Source organism: Monomorium pharaonis, unplaced genomic scaffold (assembly GCF_013373865.1).
Source record: "Monomorium pharaonis isolate MP-MQ-018 unplaced genomic scaffold, ASM1337386v2 scaffold_457, whole genome shotgun sequence".
Classification (NCBI taxonomy): domain Eukaryota; kingdom Metazoa; phylum Arthropoda; class Insecta; order Hymenoptera; family Formicidae; genus Monomorium; species Monomorium pharaonis.
Window position 1 is genome coordinate 1 of NW_023415755.1, and position 24,165 is coordinate 24,165.

A 24,165-nucleotide genomic window follows, 5' to 3' on the forward strand; every position below is an offset into this window, starting at 1 on the left:
TTCAGACCACCAAGAAAAGCAGGTTCTGTATATAGAAATTATAAAGGAAAAGATAGCATAATCTTTCTTGCTCTTGTAGATGCTGACTATAATTTTATATTTGTGGATGTAGGCAGAAATGGTCGTATGCATGATGCTTCTGTATTCGAGAAAGTTTTCTCTGGCTACACAGTTGCATTCAGGAACATTAAATTTATTTGCCATCCTCTTTACCTGGATACAATGTTGATATGCCATATGTAATTGTAGCAGACGATGCTTTTCCTCTTAAGACAAACATTATGAAACCATATCCTGGACGCAATCTTACCAATGAAAAAAAAATTTTTAACTATAGACTAAGTAAAGCGCGTAGAACGGTAGAGAACGCTTTTGGCATTATGGCAAACAGATTTCGTATTCTCTTAAATACTATACCTCTTTCAGTTGAAAAGGTAGAATTAATTACATATACTTGTTGCATTCTACATAATTTTTTATTACAAAAAAAAGCACATTCTTATATTTCTTTGGAATTGAGAAACAATATTTCTGAGAGTATCCAATCAAATTTGAATAGTATTTTACATCAAAACGGAAATCGTTGTACTGATAGAGCTGTTTTATTATTAGAGACCATTTCTGCACATATTTTAATACAGTAGAAACTATCCCATGGCAAGATATACGTATTGAAAAAGATTAATTGTCTCATTGATTATTAATAACTTTATTTTATCTCTTTAAGCAAAATTTTTATTATTGTTAATTTTTTAAAACACGCACATATATGTTTCTTTTGTACATAATTCTTTTGTTTTATTTCATAATATTTCATAAAAATACTTTACTTTATTTCATAATAATTGATACACTTCTTTAGATTTAAATTTATATCTATTTATCACAACTCAAATACAAAAATATACAAAGTAATACATCATTTTTATCACAATATTATATCTAATGTATACGCGCGAATAAAACATGTTAAAATATTATTATTATTAAAACAATAAGTTAACCTTAATAGAATACAAATAAAATATTAATCTTGTGTATACTTTTTTATAATAAAAATAAACGCTTTTACACTCCGGTTCACCTTTATTTGTAACAACCATAACACTCTTTCTTTGGATTGCATAGTAATTTTCAATATCAATACTTTAATTAAACCTTATTATAATAAAAAAATATTTTACAGTCCTTGATCTGCCTTAGCAGAAACATAACAAAAACTTTTTTTTTCTAGATTGCAGACTATTTGTACTTTGATTAAACTTTTTAAAAATTAATGTTTTACATAATATTTTATATTATACCTAAGAATAAGTTTATAAGAATACCATTACATAAAATACATGAGATCAATGTAATATAATTAGAATATTAATCCACATATATCTTATTATTTCTTAACTCGTTCTAAGTCTGTTAGACTAGCATTAACAACAGTTTGTACCAAAGTGTTCATAATATCTAATTTGAGATCTGGAGTTCGTATATTTTTAATAAGGGATCCCAAAAAATTCATACATGTATCTACAGGGTCTGTACTATCAGTTGCAACATTAACTGGTGTAACTGGTGTTAATGGCATCTTTAAAGATTGTGCAATCGATTCAACTGCCTCTACATAAGCATCCCCATTTTTTATTTTTTGCTTCTTAGGATTATGAGTAGTGGATGAAGATTGTAATGCATTACCAACATTTGGCGATGATTGTACAGAACATGATGTTGATGGACTTGACGTATTTATATTAAATAAATCAGTAAATGGTAAGATCTTGATTGCATTTTTTTTTTGTTTTAAAATCGATGGTGTTGTAGCAATTATGTTATCAGATGATGAAGATGCACATGATTGTGATTCTTCATTATTATTATTTAAATCCTCTTCATGTACATAGACATTATTATCTTCAACCAACATTTCTTGCAATTCTTCTAAGTCTTGTGATGTTTGTACATAATCATGCTATAAAATAAAAAATAAAGTATATTTCATATAATAAAAATGTATTATTTATATACGTTTTTATTCTTATCTGTCTTTACATAATTAATTATAAATGTCTCTTATATTTTAAATATTTTAAAATTTTGCATAAAATATAAAATGTTATTTTATATTTTATTTAACTATGTAAAAAGATTGTAAAAAAATCAAATTAGTAAAATATGTTTATATTATTATAATACAATTATTATTTAAATATGTTATTCTATGCAAAAAGTTTTAGAAATAGTCATTGTTACAAAAATTTAACATATTTAAAAATCTAAATTACTTTAAATATCTACTTACGTGTAACAAAAAACCAGGTGTATCTTTTGTACTATTTGGTAGATGTGAGTTCTTACTTTTTCTGGGAACTATATGTTCTTCCAGAAATTTTAAAGCATCGTAATACCATAAATTAGGTTTATACACCTGTAATTTGTATTACATAACAATACAAATCATTATGTCTAATCTATACATTATTTTAATTAAATATATATACTTACATTTTCACTACCTATACCACTTAATTGAGGCTCTTACTTTTGCGTTTTCAGTATTAAATTGATTTCTTAAATTATAAAATTTAATACTGCATTCTTTTCCCGTTATATTTGGTTTGACAGTACTGACAATTGCACAAATGCGTTCCAATGCTTCATTACGTAGATTTTTATTGTGATAATTTGGGTTTCTCGTTTGATATAAACAAGGCTCATTCTTATATGCATCAATTAAAATTTGAACAGCTTCTTTTGTCCACGTTGCCATATTTATGTAAAAATTTGTTTAATTAATCTGATAACATTAACTGATCTTGCATTAAATAGTATTAGTGCATATTAAAAACTATTCAATAAAGTTATAAAAAAAGGTTATGTTACAAAAAGATAAAATACATTTTTGCTTACAAATTATTTAATACAGTTATTATATTGTTATATTAATAAAATATATATTATTGATCGCTATTAATATTTTATTCTATTTAGATAATTTATAAATAAAACATTAAAAATATAAATGTGTACTAATACATTGTAGTGCAAGTATTCACTGTTAATAATTAAAATTTTGTATTATTCAAACTTACTTTTTCTTTTTTTTTTAATTATTTTAATATCTTTTATGTAATTATTTTAATACTTACTAAAATACTAAAAAATAAATTTGGTGCACCGTATCACCTATGTATATATATATAAGAGTCTCCAAAAATCTTTTAACTGAAATATTAACCTAATACGCAAAATACTTTGCACGTGTGAAGCCAAAACTAGTAGCACACTTATGATTGGAGCACGCACAGTACTTAAGAAAGCCGCATGTAAGGCATCCATTAACAAAACTTATAGTACAAAAAATCGTATCGTGTGCCGCTGGCTTTATACTTCTGACACTTATATTGTAATATATTTATTTATATTGCTTGTACAACATTATTTTTTGTATTCGAACTGAATAATTTTTGGTTTATTGTCTGAATGAATAACAATTTTCTCGCTCATCGATAGTCTTTCTTTTATAGAAGTTAAAAGAGGACAAAAAAAACAGTTCCATGTTTTTAGGTAAAATGATGATGTAGAAAAAGAAGAGTGTACAAAAATAAAACAAAAATTACATTAGAAAATTAGCGTTAATTTAATTTTTATAAAACTGCGCGCGTATTTTTTGTGTCAAAATAATATGTAATAAATATACAAATAAATTATGTTTTACGATCTATCACAAAATCAACATATTTGATTGTTTAATTATATAGAAATTTTATTGTATTAACCTATCTGTTTGATCACATAAAAATATATATGATTTCCATTATTTTACTTCTCGTTTTTTCAGACATAAATAAAATATTGTATTAGAAAAAATAGATTATTAAAAATATATAAAAGTAAACTTAAAAATGTATATTTTAAATTCTCTTATGTCTTATTATTTTTTAAGTAAAGAAGAAAGACTATCGATGAGCGTAAAAATAAATGTAAATTTGGAGATTGTCCTTGTCATTGGAGATGGTGGTAGTGCGTTATGGAATGACAAAGGTCATTGATAAAGATGTTGAATAGCGAGCCGAGCATCGACCTCTCAGGGACACCCGCAGGAAGATGGAAGAGAGACGGAGAGCACGAAAGATGCGAACTAAAAAGGAAGTCATAAGAGGAAGAAGGACGTGAAAAGGAGAGGTTATATTTTAGAAACAAGGGTAGGGGAGGGAGGAGAAGGTTGTAAGATCACAAATAGCCAGGCCGCGTGACAGGGATTAGAGAGAGAAAAAGAACATAAGAGGATGGAGCTAGGCATGAATGAGTGAAAAGAGAATACGGAAGCTGCGTTAAAGGCTATGTAATATAAATGGAATATGGAAGTAGTAAGATATAATATTGTAGTAGTATTATAAATAATGTTGTGGACCGGCAATCCCAGTTCGATAATAAAGACTATAATAATATTATATTATCATCATTATTATTATCATTGTCATCATTGTAATCATCATTATTACAATAATAAAATTTATTAATTTCAAAATTTAATACAATAAAATGAATAAAATATAATATATTAATATATTGAAATATTCAATAAATATATGACATAACATATGGTAACAATATTTTATAATATAACAATATAATTATTTAATAATAATTAAATATAATTATTTAATATTTAATTTTACTTAGTTATTACATAAACTTTGCATTATATTTACAATATTATTTCATTAAACAAATTATAATATTAATACTTATATTAAAAAATAATTTTTATAATTTTATATAAATATAATCTTTTTAAGAGTTTCTTAAACGTCTTCCTGAAACAAAAGAAACAATAACAATAAGTAATAATAATAATAATACAATAGTAATATAATATTAATAATAACAATAACCCAGACAGCACCTAAGACTAAAAGGTGATAAAAAGTTGACATTTTTAAGTTATCTTTTCGTCAAAGCCAAAAGACGTCAGTAAGACGTCTTTTCGGCAAGTCAAAAAAGACAATATCTCAATCAGCAAGCAATATTTTTTAAATGTTTTTCAAATATTTATTTTTAATTATTTTTACATTATTAATGTTTATTGTACAAATAATATTTATTTAATATTTATTTAATATTCATTTTATATAAATTATTCATTTTAAATAACGATTTAGAAAAAATATTTATAAAATGTTTATTTAACGTTCATTTAATATTTAAAAATAATTAATTTTTTTATAAAAATAATAGTTTAAGAAAATTATTTACGCAGTATTTATTTAATGTTTATTTAATATTTATTTTATATTAAAAATGATATCTAAAATAAAACTTAAAAAAATATTTATTTAATATTAATTTAATATTTATATTTCAATCAATTATTTAAAATAATGATCTAGGACAACTATCTATTTATATAATATTTACATAATATTTATTTAATATATTGACTTTACATTTTAATAAATTGTTTAAAATAATATTTACGTAACATTATTTATTTAAGGATGTATTGGACATACAATCTTAGACAAAAGTGCATGAAATTTGAATTGCTTAAATATCTGTCTAACGCATAGTAAATCTAGATGTAAGAAATTTTAACGATAATTGGAGTCTTATTTTTACTCTTACAAAAGTATTTTTTACGTATTTGCAATTTTTTTCACTTATGAGTTTAAACTTTTGACAGTGAAAATGCACAATTATCTCAAGTTATATTTTATTTCTTTAAAACGGTGTAGTGAAAACAATTGAAACTTGGCAGATATTTTCATCTATTCATATTCATCTAAATGTACAAAAAAATTCAAAACACTGGTACTATTTCTTCTATATTTTTGTAGCTGTTTTATACGTCAAGATCGTCTTTTTCCATAAGATGGAAAAGGATACCATGTAAAATTATGATAAAACAGCTAAAAAAAATATAGAAGAAATTAGTACCAGTGTTTTGAACTTTTTTGTACATTTAGTATATAAATAGATGAAAATATCTGCCAAGTTTCAATTGTTTTAACTACACCATTTTAAAGAAATAAAATATAACTTGAAATAATTGTGCATTTTCACTGTCAAAAGTTTAAATTCATAAGTGAAAAAAATCGCAAATACGTGAAAAATACTTTTGTGAGAGTAAAAATAAGACTCCAACTATCGTTCAAGTTTCTTACATCTAGATTTATTATGCGTTAGACAGATATTTAAGTATTTCAAACTTCATGCACTTTTGTCTAAGATTGTATGTCCGATACATCCTTAATGTTTATGTAATATTTATTTTATCTTTGAAATAATATTTAAAGTAATACTTTAAAAATATTTTTTATATATTAATATAATATTTATGTTACAATAATTAATTATTTGAAATAATAATTTAGGACTAAAATATTTTCTAACGTTTAATTTATATTTATTTGATATTAATTTAACAATTTAATAAATCGTTTAAAATAATATTTATATAACATTTATTTAATATTTATATATGTTATATATTTACTTTATCTTTAAAAAAATATTTAAAATAATATTTTATATTTATTTATCTAATATTGATTTAATATTTAAGTTACAATAATTATAATAATTTAGGACAAATATTTATATAATATTTAATTAATATTTATTTATTATTAATTAATATTTTATTAAATTGATTCTATTCTATTCTATTCTATTAATTTTATTAAATTGTTTAAAATAATATTTACATAACATTTATTTAATGTTTATGTAATAATTATTTTGCATTTAAAAAGTTGTTTAGAACAATATTTAAAAAAATATTTAAATTATGATTGGGAAGCTTCACTAATTATGTAGTGTAAATCAAGTGTAAAGAGGAAATGTGCCTCAGAGGTTTTATTTATACGCTTTTGTGACTCTTACATTACATAGATTCACTTCACATTAAAACATCGGAACATAAAGAAAGATTAAGACAACATTGTACTTATTGAAACAATTAATATGGCATATTAACAATACTCAAAAATTATAAGAAATGACATTTATTTTTTATTTTTTTACGAACAGAGCAAAAATAGATCTTTTCATATTTCACATACTATTTCGCATATGTGAAAATCAGTAAAAAATTGTAATACTATTTATTTATTTATAAAAATATAAGTTAACTATACATGTTTCATCCTTCTGACAACATCTATTGAAATAATATATAACAAATATGTGTGCATTAACATAAAGTATTTATGGATCATCACGAAGCATTAAGATGCGTACAATCTTCAAGGTCAAGCAACGTCGGGAGTGGTCGACACTATAGATAGATGATCGTTTTTTTAGATGTAGAAATTAAATATGTTCTAACAGGTACTGTGGCTTGGCTGAAACATGTATAGTCTTCTCCCCTTCACAAAATTATCGTAGAAATTTATTAGATTGATGAGATTACGTTAAATTTATCAAAATTATTTAATAATGCAATCAATTTTTTGCTTTTGTTGTAAATATGTTTAGTAAATATTTAAAAAATAATTTACCAAATGTCAAAAAAACATTTTCTTTAATTTTAAAACAATTATTTATTAAATGTTATATTTATTAAATGTTAAAAAAATATTGTCCAAACATTTAAAAAAACGTTTTTTAATTTAAAAAAGGAACTTATCTCATTATTTTTAACGTTTTTAGAAATGTTTTTTAAAATGTTTTTTAAATACTGTTGAAAACATTTTTTTAATATTGTTTTGCTGGTTGGGGCACGTTTTTACTATTTAAACTTGGAAATAATGCAATTCTTAAGTTTTTTTTTATTAAGCCTGCGGCACACGATACGATTTTTTATACTAGATCGCATGCGAGACAATTTTACTAACAGTCACACTAGTTATGTAGCATGAAAAGTTGCGTGCTGCGCGCTGCTGTACGTGTCAGCATGCTAGTTTTCAATAATAGATTCAGTGCTATTTTTGCTACGTGATTTGTTGTTAGCAACACTTAAAAAAGGTAAATAGAGCAAAAAAGACATAAATAGAAAGTTTTTTTTATCAAGTTTTATACAACTTAATGAAATATTACATATATTCAGCTAATTATAAATAAAATTACTGTTACTTTTTATGAAAAAAAAAAAAAACATTAAAAAAATTTTTTGGGTTATCTTTATTATTTTCTTTATATTTATGTGATATTTATATGATATTCATATACAGTATCTTTTACAATAGAAGTTGCAATAAGAAGACGACAATTAGCTGCAGTTGCTCTTTTTCTTATTGCAGAAAGAGAAAAAAGAAAGAAATATAAGAGAAATTGGGCTAGATATTGGCTGCAACATAGAAATACAGTTAGCAATACATTAACAATGTTGCATAAAGAACTAAGGTTTGTAATAAAAATTTACACATGTATATGTACATATATAATATATTTATACATTAATGTTTTTAATCTTATTTGTAATATAATAGAAAAAAGATGAAAAAGGAGTTGAAAGATGAAAACAGGTTTTTCGTGTAATATGTGTTTAATGACAACAAAATTGATAAATGTTTTGGTCTATCTTTAGATTATTTTCAATATTTGCTAGCCGGTTAACAATAAATATTAATATTTTTATAAAACATAATTAAAAATTTAAAGGCAAATTGCAAAATAATTAAAAAGATAACGTAATAAAATATTCAAATTTGTTAAAAAGCTGTTGGTAGTGATTTTACGTGAGATTATTATTTTTTATTATTCAAGTTGTAAAGAAATTATGAAGCTGTCATTTTTAATAATTAAGAAATTATTTTACAAATATGTTTATAATACAAACCATTAATAAAAAAGTAATATATATTTATTTAGAATAAAAATGATAGTACGATCACGCGTTTATTGTTAATTGGTTAGCAAATATTAAAAATGATCTGATGACAGACCATTTATTAATTTTAATCTTATTATTAAACACATGCTTATACAAAGAACCTGTAAAGCTTTTTTGTACTTCTTTTCTTTTATTTAATTGTTAATCAACAGAGCTATTTACAACTTGGGTTTTTATTAGTAATATTAATATCCTGCTTAATATTAATTAATTAATATTATTAGTAATATTAATAACCTGCTCGCATTTTATTTTATTTTTTAATTTAAAGTTCCTGTTATTTATTGCAGTATCGAAGATCCAAGCTCTTTTCAAAATTATATACGTATGGAGCAACTTGTGCTCGAGGAGTTGTTACATGCTGTTGCACCTTTAATTGAAAAAAAGGACACAGTAATGAGACAAGCTATCCCTGCTCAAGATCGATTAAGTGTAACATTACGTTATCTTGCTACAGGAAATTCATTCATGAATTTATCGTATTCTGTACGAATCGCTCTTAATACATTATCTCAAATAATACCTAATACATTAAAAGCAATTGTTGAAGTACTTGAAAAGAAAGTTTTTAATTGTCCATCTAGTCCAGTTGAATGGCAAGTTTTGGCAGAGAAATTCAATATACAGTGGCAATTTCCGCATTGTTTAGGCTCATTAGATGGGAAACGTATTAATTTCAGACCACCAAGAAAAGCAGGTTCTGTATATAGAAATTATAAAGGAAAAGATAGCATAATCTTTCTTGCTCTTGTAGATGCTGACTATAATTTTATATTTGTGGATGTAGGCAGAAATGGTCGTATGCATGATGCTTCTGTATTTCGAGAAAGTTCTCTGGCTACACAGTTGCATTCAGGAACATTAAATTTATCTTTGCCATCCTCTTTACCTGGATACAATGTTGATATGCCATATGTAATTGTAGCAGACGATGCTTTTCCTCTTAAGACAAACATTATGAAACCATATCCTGGACGCAATCTTACCAATGAAAAAAAAATTTTTAACTATAGACTAAGTAAAGCGCGTAGAACGGTAGAGAACGCTTTTGGCATTATGGCAAACAGATTTCGTATTCTCTTAAATACTATACCTCTTTCAGTTGAAAAGGTAGAATTAATTACATATACTTGTTGCATTCTACATAATTTTTTATTACAAAAAAAAGCACATTCTTATATTTCTTTGGAATTGAGAAACAATATTTCTGAGAGTATCCAATCAAATTTGAATAGTATTTTACATCAAAACGGAAATCGTTGTACTGATAGAGCTGTTTTATTATTAGAGACCATTTCTGCACATATTTTAATACAGTAGAAACTATCCCATGGCAAGATATACGTATTGAAAAAGATTAATTGTCTCATTGATTATTAATAACTTTATTTTATCTCTTTAAGCAAAATTTTTATTATTGTTAATTTTTTAAAACACGCACATATATGTTTCTTTTGTACATAATTCTTTTGTTTTATTTCATAATATTTCATAAAAATACTTTACTTTATTTCATAATAATTGATACACTTCTTTAGATTTAAATTTATATCTATTTATCACAACTCAAATACAAAAATATACAAAGTAATACATCATTTTTATCACAATATTATATCTAATGTAATACGCGCGAATAAAACATGTTAAAATATTATTATTATTAAAACAATAAGTTAACCTTAATAGAATACAAATAAAAATATTAATCTTGTGTATACTTTTTTATAATAAAAATAAACGCTTTTACACTCCGGTTCACCTTTATTTGTAACAACCATAACACTCTTTCTTTGGATTGCATAGTAATTTTCAATATCAATACTTTAATTAAACCTTATTATAATAAAAAAATATTTTTACAGTCCTTGATCTGCCTTAGCAGAAACATAACAAAAACTTTTTTTTTCTAGATTGCAGACTATTTGTACTTTGATTAAACTTTTTAAAAATTAATGTTTTACATAATATTTTATATTATACCTAAGAATAAGTTTATAAGAATACCATTACATAAAATACATGAGATCAATGTAATATAATTAGAATATTAATCCACATATATCTTATTATTTCTTAACTCGTTCTAAGTCTGTTAGACTAGCATTAACAACAGTTTGTACCAAAGTGTTCATAATATCTAATTTGAGATCTGGAGTTCGTATATTTTTAATAAGGGATCCCAAAAAATTCATACATGTATCTACAGGGTCTGTACTATCAGTTGCAACATTAACTGGTGTAACTGGTGTTAATGGCATCTTTAAAGATTGTGCAATCGATTCAACTGCCTCTACATAAGCATCCCCATTTTTTATTTTTTGCTTCTTAGGATTATGAGTAGTGGATGAAGATTGTAATGCATTACCAACATTTGGCGATGATTGTACAGAACATGATGTTGATGGACTTGACGTATTTATATTAAATAAATCAGTAAATGGTAAAGATCTTGATTGCATTTTTTTTTTGTTTTAAAATCGATGGTGTTGTAGCAATTATGTTATCAGATGATGAAGATGCACATGATTGTGATTCTTCATTATTATTATTTAAATCCTCTTCATGTACATAGACATTATTATCTTCAACCAACATTTCTTGCAATTCTTCTAAGTCTTGTGATGTTTGTACATAATCATGCTATAAAATAAAAAATAAAGTATATTTCATATAATAAAAATGTATTATTTATATACGTTTTTATTCTTATCTGTCTTTACATAATTAATTATAAAATGTCTCTTATATTTTAAATATTTTAAAATTTTGCATAAAATATAAAATGTTATTTTATATTTTATTTAACTATGTAAAAAGATTGTAAAAAAATCAAATTAGTAAAATATGTTTATATTATTATAATACAATTATTATTTAAATATGTTATTCTATGCAAAAAGTTTTAGAAATAGTCATTGTTACAAAAATTTAACATATTTAAAAATCTAAATTACTTTAAATATCTACTTACGTGTAACAAAAAACCAGGTGTATCTTTTGTACTATTTGGTAGATGTGAGTTCTTACTTTTTCTGGGAACTATATGTTCTTCCAGAAATTTTAAAGCATCGTAATACCATAAATTAGGTTTATACACCTGTAATTTGTATTACATAACAATACAAATCATTATGTCTAATCTATACATTATTTTAATTAAATATATATACTTACATTTTCACTACCTATACCACTTAATTGAGGCTCTTACTTTTGCGTTTTCAGTATTAAATTGATTTCTTAAATTATAAAATTTAATACTGCATTCTTTTCCCGTTATATTTGGTTTGACAGTACTGACAATTGCACAAATGCGTTCCAATGCTTCATTACGTAGATTTTTATTGTGATAATTTGGGTTTCTCGTTTGATATAAACAAGGCTCATTCTTATATGCATCAATTAAAATTTGAACAGCTTCTTTTGTCCACGTTGCCATATTTATGTAAAAATTTGTTTAATTAATCTGATAACATTAACTGATCTTGCATTAAATAGTATTAGTGCATATTAAAAACTATTCAATAAAGTTATAAAAAAAGGTTATGTTACAAAAAGATAAAATACATTTTTGCTTACAAATTATTTAATACAGTTATTATATTGTTATATTAATAAAATATATATTATTGATCGCTATTAATATTTTATTCTATTTAGATAATTTATAAATAAAACATTAAAAATATAAATGTGTACTAATACATTGTAGTGCAAGTATTCACTGTTAATAATTAAAATTTTGTATTATTCAAACTTACTTTTTCTTTTTTTTTTAATTATTTTAATATCTTTTATGTAATTATTTTAATACTTACTAAAATACTAAAAAATAAATTTGGTGCACCGTATCACCTATGTATATATATATAAGAGTCTCCAAAAATCTTTTAACTGAAATATTAACCTAATACGCAAAATACTTTGCACGTGTGAAGCCAAAACTAGTAGCACACTTATGATTGGAGCACGCACAGTACTTAAGAAAGCCGCATGTAAGGCATCCATTAACAAAACTTATAGTACAAAAAATCGTATCGTGTGCCGCTGGCTTTATACTTCTGACACTTATATTGTAATATATTTATTTATATTGCTTGTACAACATTATTTTTTGTATTCGAACTGAATAATTTTTGGTTTATTGTCTGAATGAATAACAATTTTCTCGCTCATCGATAGTCTTTCTTTTATAGAAGTTAAAAGAGGACAAAAAAAACAGTTCCATGTTTTTAGGTAAAATGATGATGTAGAAAAAGAAGAGTGTACAAAAATAAAACAAAAATTACATTAGAAAATTAGCGTTAATTTAATTTTTATAAAACTGCGCGCGTATTTTTTGTGTCAAAATAATATGTAATAAATATACAAATAAATTATGTTTTACGATCTATCACAAAATCAACATATTTGATTGTTTAATTATATAGAAATTTTATTGTATTAACCTATCTGTTTGATCACATAAAAATATATATGATTTCCATTATTTTACTTCTCGTTTTTTCAGACATAAATAAAATATTGTATTAGAAAAAATAGATTATTAAAAATATATAAAAGTAAACTTAAAAATGTATATTTTAAATTCTCTTATGTCTTATTATTTTTTAAGTAAAGAAGAAAGACTATCGATGAGCGTAAAAATAAATGTAAATTTGGAGATTGTCCTTGTCATTGGAGATGGTGGTAGTGCGTTATGGAATGACAAAGGTCATTGATAAAGATGTTGAATAGCGAGCCGAGCATCGACCTCTCAGGGACACCCGCAGGAAGATGGAAGAGAGACGGAGAGCACGAAAGATGCGAACTAAAAAGGAAGTCATAAGAGGAAGAAGGACGTGAAAAGGAGAGGTTATATTTTAGAAACAAGGGTAGGGGAGGGAGGAGAAGGTTGTAAGATCACAAATAGCCAGGCCGCGTGACAGGGATTAGAGAGAGAAAAAGAACATAAGAGGATGGAGCTAGGCATGAATGAGTGAAAAGAGAATACGGAAGCTGCGTTAAAGGCTATGTAATATAAATGGAATATGGAAGTAGTAAGATATAATATTGTAGTAGTATTATAAATAATGTTGTGGACCGGCAATCCCAGTTCGATAATAAAGACTATAATAATATTATATTATCATCATTATTATTATCATTGTCATCATTGTAATCATCATTATTACAATAATAAAATTTATTAATTTCAAAATTTAATACAATAAAATGAATAAAATATAATATATTAATATATTGAAATATTCAATAAATATATGACATAACATATGGTAACAATATTTTATAATATAACAATATAATTATTTAATAATAATTAAATATAATTATTTAATATTTAATTTTACTTAGTTATTACATAAACTTTGCATTATATTTACAATATTATTTCATTAAACAAATTATAATATTAATACTTATATTAAAAAATAATTTTTATAATTTTATATAAATATAATCTTTTTAAGAGTTTCTTAAACGTCTTCCTGAAACAAAAGAAACAATAACAATAAGTAATAATAATAATAATACAATAGTAATATAATATTAATAATAACAATAACCCAGACAGCACCTAAGACTAAAAGGTGATAAAAAGTTGACATTTTTAAGTTATCTTTTCGTCAAAGCCAAAAGACGTCAGTAAGACGTCTTTTCGGCAAGTCAAAAAAGACAATATCTCAATCAGCAAGCAATATTTTTTAAATGTTTTTCAAATATTTATTTTTAATTATTTTTACATTATTAATGTTTATTGTACAAATAATATTTATTTAATATTTATTTAATATTCATTTTATATAAATTATTCATTTTAAATAACGATTTAGAAAAAATATTTATAAAATGTTTATTTAACGTTCATTTAATATTTAAAAATAATTAATTTTTTTATAAAAATAATAGTTTAAGAAAATTATTTACGCAGTATTTATTTAATGTTTATTTAATATTTATTTTATATTAAAAATGATATCTAAAATAAAACTTAAAAAAATATTTATTTAATATTAATTTAATATTTATATTTCAATCAATTATTTAAAATAATGATCTAGGACAACTATCTATTTATATAATATTTACATAATATTTATTTAATATATTGACTTTACATTTTAATAAATTGTTTAAAATAATATTTACGTAACATTATTTATTTAAGGATGTATTGGACATACAATCTTAGACAAAAGTGCATGAAATTTGAATTGCTTAAATATCTGTCTAACGCATAGTAAATCTAGATGTAAGAAATTTTAACGATAATTGGAGTCTTATTTTTACTCTTACAAAAGTATTTTTTACGTATTTGCAATTTTTTTCACTTATGAGTTTAAACTTTTGACAGTGAAAATGCACAATTATCTCAAGTTATATTTTATTTCTTTAAAACGGTGTAGTGAAAACAATTGAAACTTGGCAGATATTTTCATCTATTCATATTCATCTAAATGTACAAAAAAATTCAAAACACTGGTACTATTTCTTCTATATTTTTGTAGCTGTTTTATACGTCAAGATCGTCTTTTTCCATAAGATGGAAAAGGATACCATGTAAAATTATGATAAAACAGCTAAAAAAAATATAGAAGAAATTAGTACCAGTGTTTTGAACTTTTTTGTACATTTAGTATATAAATAGATGAAAATATCTGCCAAGTTTCAATTGTTTTAACTACACCATTTTAAAGAAATAAAATATAACTTGAAATAATTGTGCATTTTCACTGTCAAAAGTTTAAATTCATAAGTGAAAAAAATCGCAAATACGTGAAAAATACTTTTGTGAGAGTAAAAATAAGACTCCAACTATCGTTCAAGTTTCTTACATCTAGATTTATTATGCGTTAGACAGATATTTAAGTATTTCAAACTTCATGCACTTTTGTCTAAGATTGTATGTCCGATACATCCTTAATGTTTATGTAATATTTATTTTATCTTTGAAATAATATTTAAAGTAATACTTTAAAAATATTTTTTATATATTAATATAATATTTATGTTACAATAATTAATTATTTGAAATAATAATTTAGGACTAAAATATTTTCTAACGTTTAATTTATATTTATTTGATATTAATTTAACAATTTAATAAATCGTTTAAAATAATATTTATATAACATTTATTTAATATTTATATATGTTATATATTTACTTTATCTTTAAAAAAATATTTAAAATAATATTTTATATTTATTTATCTAATATTGATTTAATATTTAAGTTACAATAATTATAATAATTTAGGACAAATATTTATATAATATTTAATTAATATTTATTTATTATTAATTAATATTTTATTAAATTGATTCTATTCTATTCTATTCTATTAATTTTATTAAATTGTTTAAAATAATATTTACATAACATTTATTTAATGTTTATGTAATAATTATTTTGCATTTAAAAAGTTGTTTAGAACAATATTTAAAAAAATATTTAAATTATGATTGGGAAGCTTCACTAATTATGTAGTGTAAATCAAGTGTAAAGAGGAAATGTGCCTCAGAGGTTTTATTTATACGCTTTTGTGACTCTTACATTACATAGATTCACTTCACATTAAAACATCGGAACATAAAGAAAGATTAAGACAACATTGTACTTATTGAAACAATTAATATGGCATATTAACAATACTCAAAAATTATAAGAAATGACATTTATTTTTTATTTTTTTACGAACAGAGCAAAAATAGATCTTTTCATATTTCACATACTATTTCGCATATGTGAAAATCAGTAAAAAATTGTAATACTATTTATTTATTTATAAAAATATAAGTTAACTATACATGTTTCATCCTTCTGACAACATCTATTGAAATAATATATAACAAATATGTGTGCATTAACATAAAGTATTTATGGATCATCACGAAGCATTAAGATGCGTACAATCTTCAAGGTCAAGCAACGTCGGGAGTGGTCGACACTATAGATAGATGATCGTTTTTTTAGATGTAGAAATTAAATATGTTCTAACAGGTACTGTGGCTTGGCTGAAACATGTATAGTCTTCTCCCCTTCACAAAATTATCGTAGAAATTTATTAGATTGATGAGATTACGTTAAATTTATCAAAATTATTTAATAATGCAATCAATTTTTTGCTTTTGTTGTAAATATGTTTAGTAAATATTTAAAAAATAATTTACCAAATGTCAAAAAAACATTTTCTTTAATTTTAAAACAATTATTTATTAAATGTTATATTTATTAAATGTTAAAAAAATATTGTCCAAACATTTAAAAAAACGTTTTTTAATTTAAAAAAGGAACTTATCTCATTATTTTTAACGTTTTTAGAAATGTTTTTTAAAATGTTTTTTAAATACTGTTGAAAACATTTTTTTAATATTGTTTTGCTGGTTGGGGCACGTTTTTACTATTTAAACTTGGAAATAATGCAATTCTTAAGTTTTTTTTTATTAAGCCTGCGGCACACGATACGATTTTTTATACTAGATCGCATGCGAGACAATTTTACTAACAGTCACACTAGTTATGTAGCATGAAAAGTTGCGTGCTGCGCGCTGCTGTACGTGTCAGCATGCTAGTTTTCAATAATAGATTCAGTGCTATTTTTGCTACGTGATTTGTTGTTAGCAACACTTAAAAAAGGTAAATAGAGCAAAAAAGACATAAATAGAAAGTTTTTTTTATCAAGTTTTATACAACTTAATGAAATATTACATATATTCAGCTAATTATAAATAAAATTACTGTTACTTTTTATGAAAAAAAAAAAAAACATTAAAAAAATTTTTTGGGTTATCTTTATTATTTTCTTTATATTTATGTGATATTTATATGATATTCATATACAGTATCTTTTACAATAGAAGTTGCAATAAGAAGACGACAATTAGCTGCAGTTGCTCTTTTTCTTATTGCAGAAAGAGAAAAAAGAAAGAAATATAAGAGAAATTGGGCTAGATATTGGCTGCAACATAGAAATACAGTTAGCAATACATTAACAATGTTGCATAAAGAACTAAGGTTTGTAATAAAAATTTACACATGTATATGTACATATATAATATATTTATACATTAATGTTTTTAATCTTATTTGTAATATAATAGAAAAAAGATGAAAAAGGAGTTGAAAGATGAAAACAGGTTTTTCGTGTAATATGTGTTTAATGACAACAAAATTGATAAATGTTTTGGTCTATCTTTAGATTATTTTCAATATTTGCTAGCCGGTTAACAATAAATATTAATATTTTTATAAAACATAATTAAAAATTTAAAGGCAAATTGCAAAATAATTAAAAAGATAACGTAATAAAATATTCAAATTTGTTAAAAAGCTGTTGGTAGTGATTTTACGTGAGATTATTATTTTTTATTATTCAAGTTGTAAAGAAATTATGAAGCTGTCATTTTTAATAATTAAGAAATTATTTTACAAATATGTTTATAATACAAACCATTAATAAAAAAGTAATATATATTTATTTAGAATAAAAATGATAGTACGATCACGCGTTTATTGTTAATTGGTTAGCAAATATTAAAAATGATCTGATGACAGACCATTTATTAATTTTAATCTTATTATTAAACACATGCTTATACAAAGAACCTGTAAAGCTTTTTTGTACTTCTTTTCTTTTATTTAATTGTTAATCAACAGAGCTATTTACAACTTGGGTTTTTATTAGTAATATTAATATCCTGCTTAATATTAATTAATTAATATTATTAGTAATATTAATAACCTGCTCGCATTTTATTTTATTTTTTAATTTAAAGTTCCTGTTATTTATTGCAGTATCGAAGATCCAAGCTCTTTTCAAAATTATATACGTATGGAGCAACTTGTGCTCGAGGAGTTGTTACATGCTGTTGCACCTTTAATTGAAAAAAAGGACACAGTAATGAGACAAGCTATCCCTGCTCAAGATCGATTAAGTGTAACATTACGTTATCTTGCTACAGGAAATTCATTCATGAATTTATCGTATTCTGTACGAATCGCTCTTAATACATTATCTCAAATAATACCTAATACATTAAAAGCAATTGTTGAAGTACTTGAAAAGAAAGTTTTTAATTGTCCATCTAGTCCAGTTGAATGGCAAGTTTTGGCAGAGAAATTCAATATACAGTGGCAATTTCCGCATTGTTTAGGCTCATTAGATGGGAAACGTATTAATTTCAGACCACCAAGAAAAGCAGGTTCTGTATATAGAAATTATAAAGGAAAAGATAGCATAATCTTTCTTGCTCTTGTAGATGCTGACTATAATTTTATATTTGTGGATGTAGGCAGAAATGGTCGTATGCATGATGCTTCTGTATTTCGAGAAAGTTCTCTGGCTACACAGTTGCATTCAGGAACATTAAATTTATCTTTGCCATCCTCTTTACCTGGATACAATGTTGATATGCCATATGTAATTGTAGCAGACGATGCTTTTCCTCTTAAGACAAACATTATGAAACCATATCCTGGACGCAATCTTACCAATGAAAAAAAAATTTTTAACTATAGACTAAGTAAAGCGCGTAGAACGGTAGAGAACGCTTTTGGCATTATGGCAAACAGATTTCGTATTCTCTTAAATACTATACCTCTTTCAGTTGAAAAGGTAGAATTAATTACATATACTTGTTGCATTCTACATAATTTTTTATTACAAAAAAAAGCACATTCTTATATTTCTTTGGAATTGAGAAACAATATTTCTGAGAGTATCCAATCAAATTTGAATAGTATTTTACATCAAAACGGAAATCGTTGTACTGATAGAGCTGTTTTATTATTAGAGACCATTTCTGCACATATTTTAATACAGTAGAAACTATCCCATGGCAAGATATACGTATTGAAAAAGATTAATTGTCTCATTGATTATTAATAACTTTATTTTATCTCTTTAAGCAAAATTTTTATTATTGTTAATTTTTTAAAACACGCACATATATGTTTCTTTTGTACATAATTCTTTTGTTTTATTTCATAATATTTCATAAAAATACTTTACTTTATTTCATAATAATTGATACACTTCTTTAGATTTAAATTTATATCTATTTATCACAACTCAAATACAAAAATATACAAAGTAATACATCATTTTTATCACAATATTATATCTAATGTAATACGCGCGAATAAAACATGTTAAAATATTATTATTATTAAAACAATAAGTTAACCTTAATAGAATACAAATAAAAATATTAATCTTGTGTATACTTTTTTATAATAAAAATAAACGCTTTTACACTCCGGTTCACCTTTATTTGTAACAACCATAACACTCTTTCTTTGGATTGCATAGTAATTTTCAATATCAATACTTTAATTAAACCTTATTATAATAAAAAAATATTTTTACAGTCCTTGATCTGCCTTAGCAGAAACATAACAAAAACTTTTTTTTTCTAGATTGCAGACTATTTGTACTTTGATTAAACTTTTTAAAAATTAATGTTTTACATAATATTTTATATTATACCTAAGAATAAGTTTATAAGAATACCATTACATAAAATACATGAGATCAATGTAATATAATTAGAATATTAATCCACATATATCTTATTATTTCTTAACTCGTTCTAAGTCTGTTAGACTAGCATTAACAACAGTTTGTACCAAAGTGTTCATAATATCTAATTTGAGATCTGGAGTTCGTATATTTTTAATAAGGGATCCCAAAAAATTCATACATGTATCTACAGGGTCTGTACTATCAGTTGCAACATTAACTGGTGTAACTGGTGTTAATGGCATCTTTAAAGATTGTGCAATCGATTCAACTGCCTCTACATAAGCATCCCCATTTTTTATTTTTTGCTTCTTAGGATTATGAGTAGTGGATGAAGATTGTAATGCATTACCAACATTTGGCGATGATTGTACAGAACATGATGTTGATGGACTTGACGTATTTATATTAAATAAATCAGTAAATGGTAAAGATCTTGATTGCATTTTTTTTTTGTTTTAAAATCGATGGTGTTGTAGCAATTATGTTATCAGATGATGAAGATGCACATGATTGTGATTCTTCATTATTATTATTTAAATCCTCTTCATGTACATAGACATTATTATCTTCAACCAACATTTCTTGCAATTCTTCTAAGTCTTGTGATGTTTGTACATAATCATGCTATAAAATAAAAAATAAAGTATATTTCATATAATAAAAATGTATTATTTATATACGTTTTTATTCTTATCTGTCTTTACATAATTAATTATAAAATGTCTCTTATATTTTAAATATTTTAAAATTTTGCATAAAATATAAAATGTTATTTTATATTTTATTTAACTATGTAAAAAGATTGTAAAAAAATCAAATTAGTAAAATATGTTTATATTATTATAATACAATTATTATTTAAATATGTTATTCTATGCAAAAAGTTTTAGAAATAGTCATTGTTACAAAAATTTAACATATTTAAAAATCTAAATTACTTTAAATATCTACTTACGTGTAACAAAAAACCAGGTGTATCTTTTGTACTATTTGGTAGATGTGAGTTCTTACTTTTTCTGGGAACTATATGTTCTTCCAGAAATTTTAAAGCATCGTAATACCATAAATTAGGTTTATACACCTGTAATTTGTATTACATAACAATACAAATCATTATGTCTAATCTATACATATTTTAATTAAATATATATACTTACATTTTCACTACCTATACCACTTAATTGAGGCTCTTACTTTTGCGTTTTCAGTATTAAATTGATTTCTTAAATTATAAAATTTAATACTGCATTCTTTTCCCGTTATATTTGGTTTGACAGTACTGACAATTGCACAAATGCGTTCCATGCTTCATTACGTAGATTTTTATTGTGATAATTTGGGTTTCTCGTTTGATATAAACAGGCTCATTCTTATATGCATCAATTAAAATTTGAACAGCTTCTTTTGTCCACGTTGCCATATTTATGTAAAAATTTGTTTAATTAATCTGATAACATTAACTGATCTTGCATTAAATAGTATTAGTGCATATTAAAAACTATTCAATAAAGTTATAAAAAAAGGTTATGTTACAAAAAGATAAAATACATTTTTGCTTACAAATTATTTAATACAGTTATTATATTGTTATATTAATAAATATATATTATTGATCGCTATTAATATTTTATTCTATTTAGATAATTTATAAATAAAACATTAAAAATATAAATGTGTACTAATACATTGTAGTGCAAGTATTCACTGTTAATAATTAAAATTTTGTATTATTCAAACTTACTTTTTCTTTTTTTTTTAATTATTTTAATATCTTTTATGTAATTATTTTAATACTTACTAAATACTAAAAATAAATTTGGTGCACCGTATCACCTATGTATATATATATAAGAGTCTCCAAAATCTTTAACTGAAATATTAACCTAATACGCAAAATACTTTGCACGTGTGAAGCCAAAACTAGTAGCACACTTATGATTGGAGCACGCACAGTACTTAAGAAAGCCGCATGTAAGGCATCCATTAACAAAACTTATAGTACAAAAAATCGTATCGTGTGCCGCTGGCTTTATACTTCTGACACTTATATTGTAATATATTTATTATATTGCTTGTACAACATTATTTTTGTATTCGAACTGAATAATTTTTGGTTATTGTCTGAATGAATAACAATTTTTCTCGCTCATCGATAGTCTTTCTTTTATAGAAGTTAAAAGAGGACAAAAAAAACAGTTCCATGTTTTTAGGTAAAATGATGATGTAGAAAAAAGAAGAGTGTACAAAAATAAAACAAAAATTACATTAGAAAATTAGCGTTAATTTAATTTTTATAAAACTGCGCGCGTATTTTTGTGTCAAAATAATATGTAATAAATATACAAATAAATTATGTTTTACGATCTATCACAAAATCAACATATTTGATTGTTTAATTATATAGAAATTTTATTGTATTAACCTATCTGTTGATCACATAAAAATATATATGATTTCCATTATTTTACTTCTCGTTTTTCAGACATAATAAAATATTGTATTAGAAAAAATAGATTATTAAAAATATATAAAAGTAAACTTAAAAATGTATATTTTAAATTCTCTTATGTCTTATTATTTTTTAAGTAAAGAAGAAAGACTATCGATGAGCGTAAAAATAAATGTAAATTTGGAGATTGTCCTTGTCATTGGAGATGGTGGTAGTGCGTTATGGAATGACAAAGTCATTGATAAAGATGTTGAATAGCGAGCCGAGCATCGACCCTCTCAGGGACAACCGCAGGAAGATGAAGAGAGACGGAGAGCACGAAAGATGCGAACTAAAAGGAAGTCATAAGAGGAAGAAGGACGTGAAAAGGAGAGGTTATATTTTAGAAACAAGGGTAGGGGAGGGAGGAGAAGGTTGTAAGATCACAAATAGCCAGGCCGCGTGACAGGGATTAGAGAGAGAAAAAGAACATAAGAGGATGGAGCTAGGCATGAATGAGTGAAAGAGAATACGGAAGCTGCGTTAAAGGCTATGTAATATAAAGAATATGGAAGTAGTAAGATATAATATTGTAGTAGTATTATAAATAATGTTGTGGACGGCAATCCCAGTTCGATAATAAAGACTATATAATAATATTATATTATCATCATTATTATTATCATTGTCATCATTGTAATCATCATTATTACAATAATAAAATTTATTAATTTCAAAATTTAATACAATAAAATGAATAAAATATAATATATTAATATATTGAAATATTCAATAAATATATGACATAACATATGGTAACAATATTTTATAATATAACAATATAATTATTTAATAATAATTAAATATAATTATTTAATATTTAATTTTACTTAGTTATTACATAAACTTTGCATTATATTACAATATTATTTCATTAAACAAATTATAATATTAATACTTATATTAAAAAATAATTTTTATAATTTTATATAAATATAATCTTTTAAGAGTTTCTTAAACGTCTTCCTGAAACAAAAGAAACAATAACAATAAGTAATAATAATAATAATACAATAGTAATATAATATTAATAATAACAATAACCCAGACAGCACCTAAGACTAAAAGGTGATAAAAAGTTGACATTTTAAGTTATCTTTTCGTCAAAGCCAAAAGACGTCAGTAAGACGTCTTTTCGGCAAGTCAAAAAAGACAATATCTCAATCAGCAAGCAATATTTTTTAAATGTTTTTCAAATATTTATTTTTAATTATTTTTACATTATTAATGTTTATTGTACAAATAATATTTATTTAATATTTATTTAATATTCATTTTATATAAATTATTCATTTTAAATAACGATTTAGAAAAAAA

General features: G+C 23.7%; 4 protein-coding genes and 1 long non-coding RNA gene across 7 annotated transcripts; 2 read left to right on the forward strand and 3 right to left on the reverse strand.

Annotated features, from left to right (window-relative positions):
- Nucleotides 1–1,781: 1,781 nt before the first annotated feature.
- LOC118648470 lies at nt 1,782–4,451 on the reverse strand. 2 transcript variants are annotated; one of them, XR_004965308.1, is made up of 3 exons: nt 2,497–4,440; nt 2,294–2,419; nt 1,782–1,963 (listed from the first exon to the last, which is right to left on the reverse strand). It is a non-coding gene; the product is annotated as an uncharacterized LOC118648470 (long non-coding RNA). The 2 variants fall into 2 exon arrangements; XR_004965307.1 differs by having other exon boundaries at nt 2,294–4,451.
- Nucleotides 4,452–8,116: 3,665 nt separating this feature from the next.
- LOC118648471 (protein ALP1-like) lies at nt 8,117–10,283 on the forward strand. The gene is made up of 2 exons (XM_036294782.1): nt 8,117–8,340; nt 9,121–10,283. Exons 1-2 carry the CDS (start codon nt 8,321–8,323, stop codon nt 10,148–10,150), a joined length of 1,050 nt encoding a protein of 349 aa, XP_036150675.1. The 5' UTR covers nt 8,117–8,320; the 3' UTR covers nt 10,151–10,283.
- A 980-nt stretch (nt 10,284–11,263) lies between these two features.
- On the reverse strand, nt 11,264–12,272 carry LOC118648469. Its single transcript, XM_036294781.1, has 3 exons — nt 12,045–12,272; nt 11,805–11,930; nt 11,264–11,473 (listed from the first exon to the last, which is right to left on the reverse strand). Exons 1-3 carry the CDS (start codon nt 12,270–12,272, stop codon nt 11,264–11,266), a joined length of 564 nt encoding a protein of 187 aa, XP_036150674.1.
- A 5,355-nt stretch (nt 12,273–17,627) lies between these two features.
- On the forward strand, nt 17,628–19,794 carry LOC118648472 (protein ALP1-like). Its single transcript, XM_036294783.1, has 2 exons — nt 17,628–17,851; nt 18,632–19,794. Exons 1-2 carry the CDS (start codon nt 17,832–17,834, stop codon nt 19,659–19,661), a joined length of 1,050 nt encoding a protein of 349 aa, XP_036150676.1. The 5' UTR covers nt 17,628–17,831; the 3' UTR covers nt 19,662–19,794.
- Nucleotides 19,795–19,990: 196 nt separating this feature from the next.
- LOC118648473 lies at nt 19,991–21,651 on the reverse strand. 2 transcript variants are annotated; one of them, XR_004965309.1, is made up of 3 exons: nt 21,518–21,651; nt 21,316–21,441; nt 20,670–20,984 (listed from the first exon to the last, which is right to left on the reverse strand). XR_004965309.1 is itself a non-coding variant. In XM_036294784.1 (2 exons), exon 2 carries the CDS (start codon nt 20,801–20,803, stop codon nt 20,411–20,413), a length of 393 nt encoding a protein of 130 aa, XP_036150677.1. In that variant the 5' UTR covers nt 20,804–20,984; nt 21,316–21,484; the 3' UTR covers nt 19,991–20,410. The 2 variants fall into 2 exon arrangements, 1 of the variants encoding a protein (XP_036150677.1); XM_036294784.1 differs by lacking the exon at nt 21,518–21,651 and having other exon boundaries at nt 19,991–20,984; nt 21,316–21,484.
- Between the last annotated feature and the right edge of the window lie 2,514 nt (nt 21,652–24,165).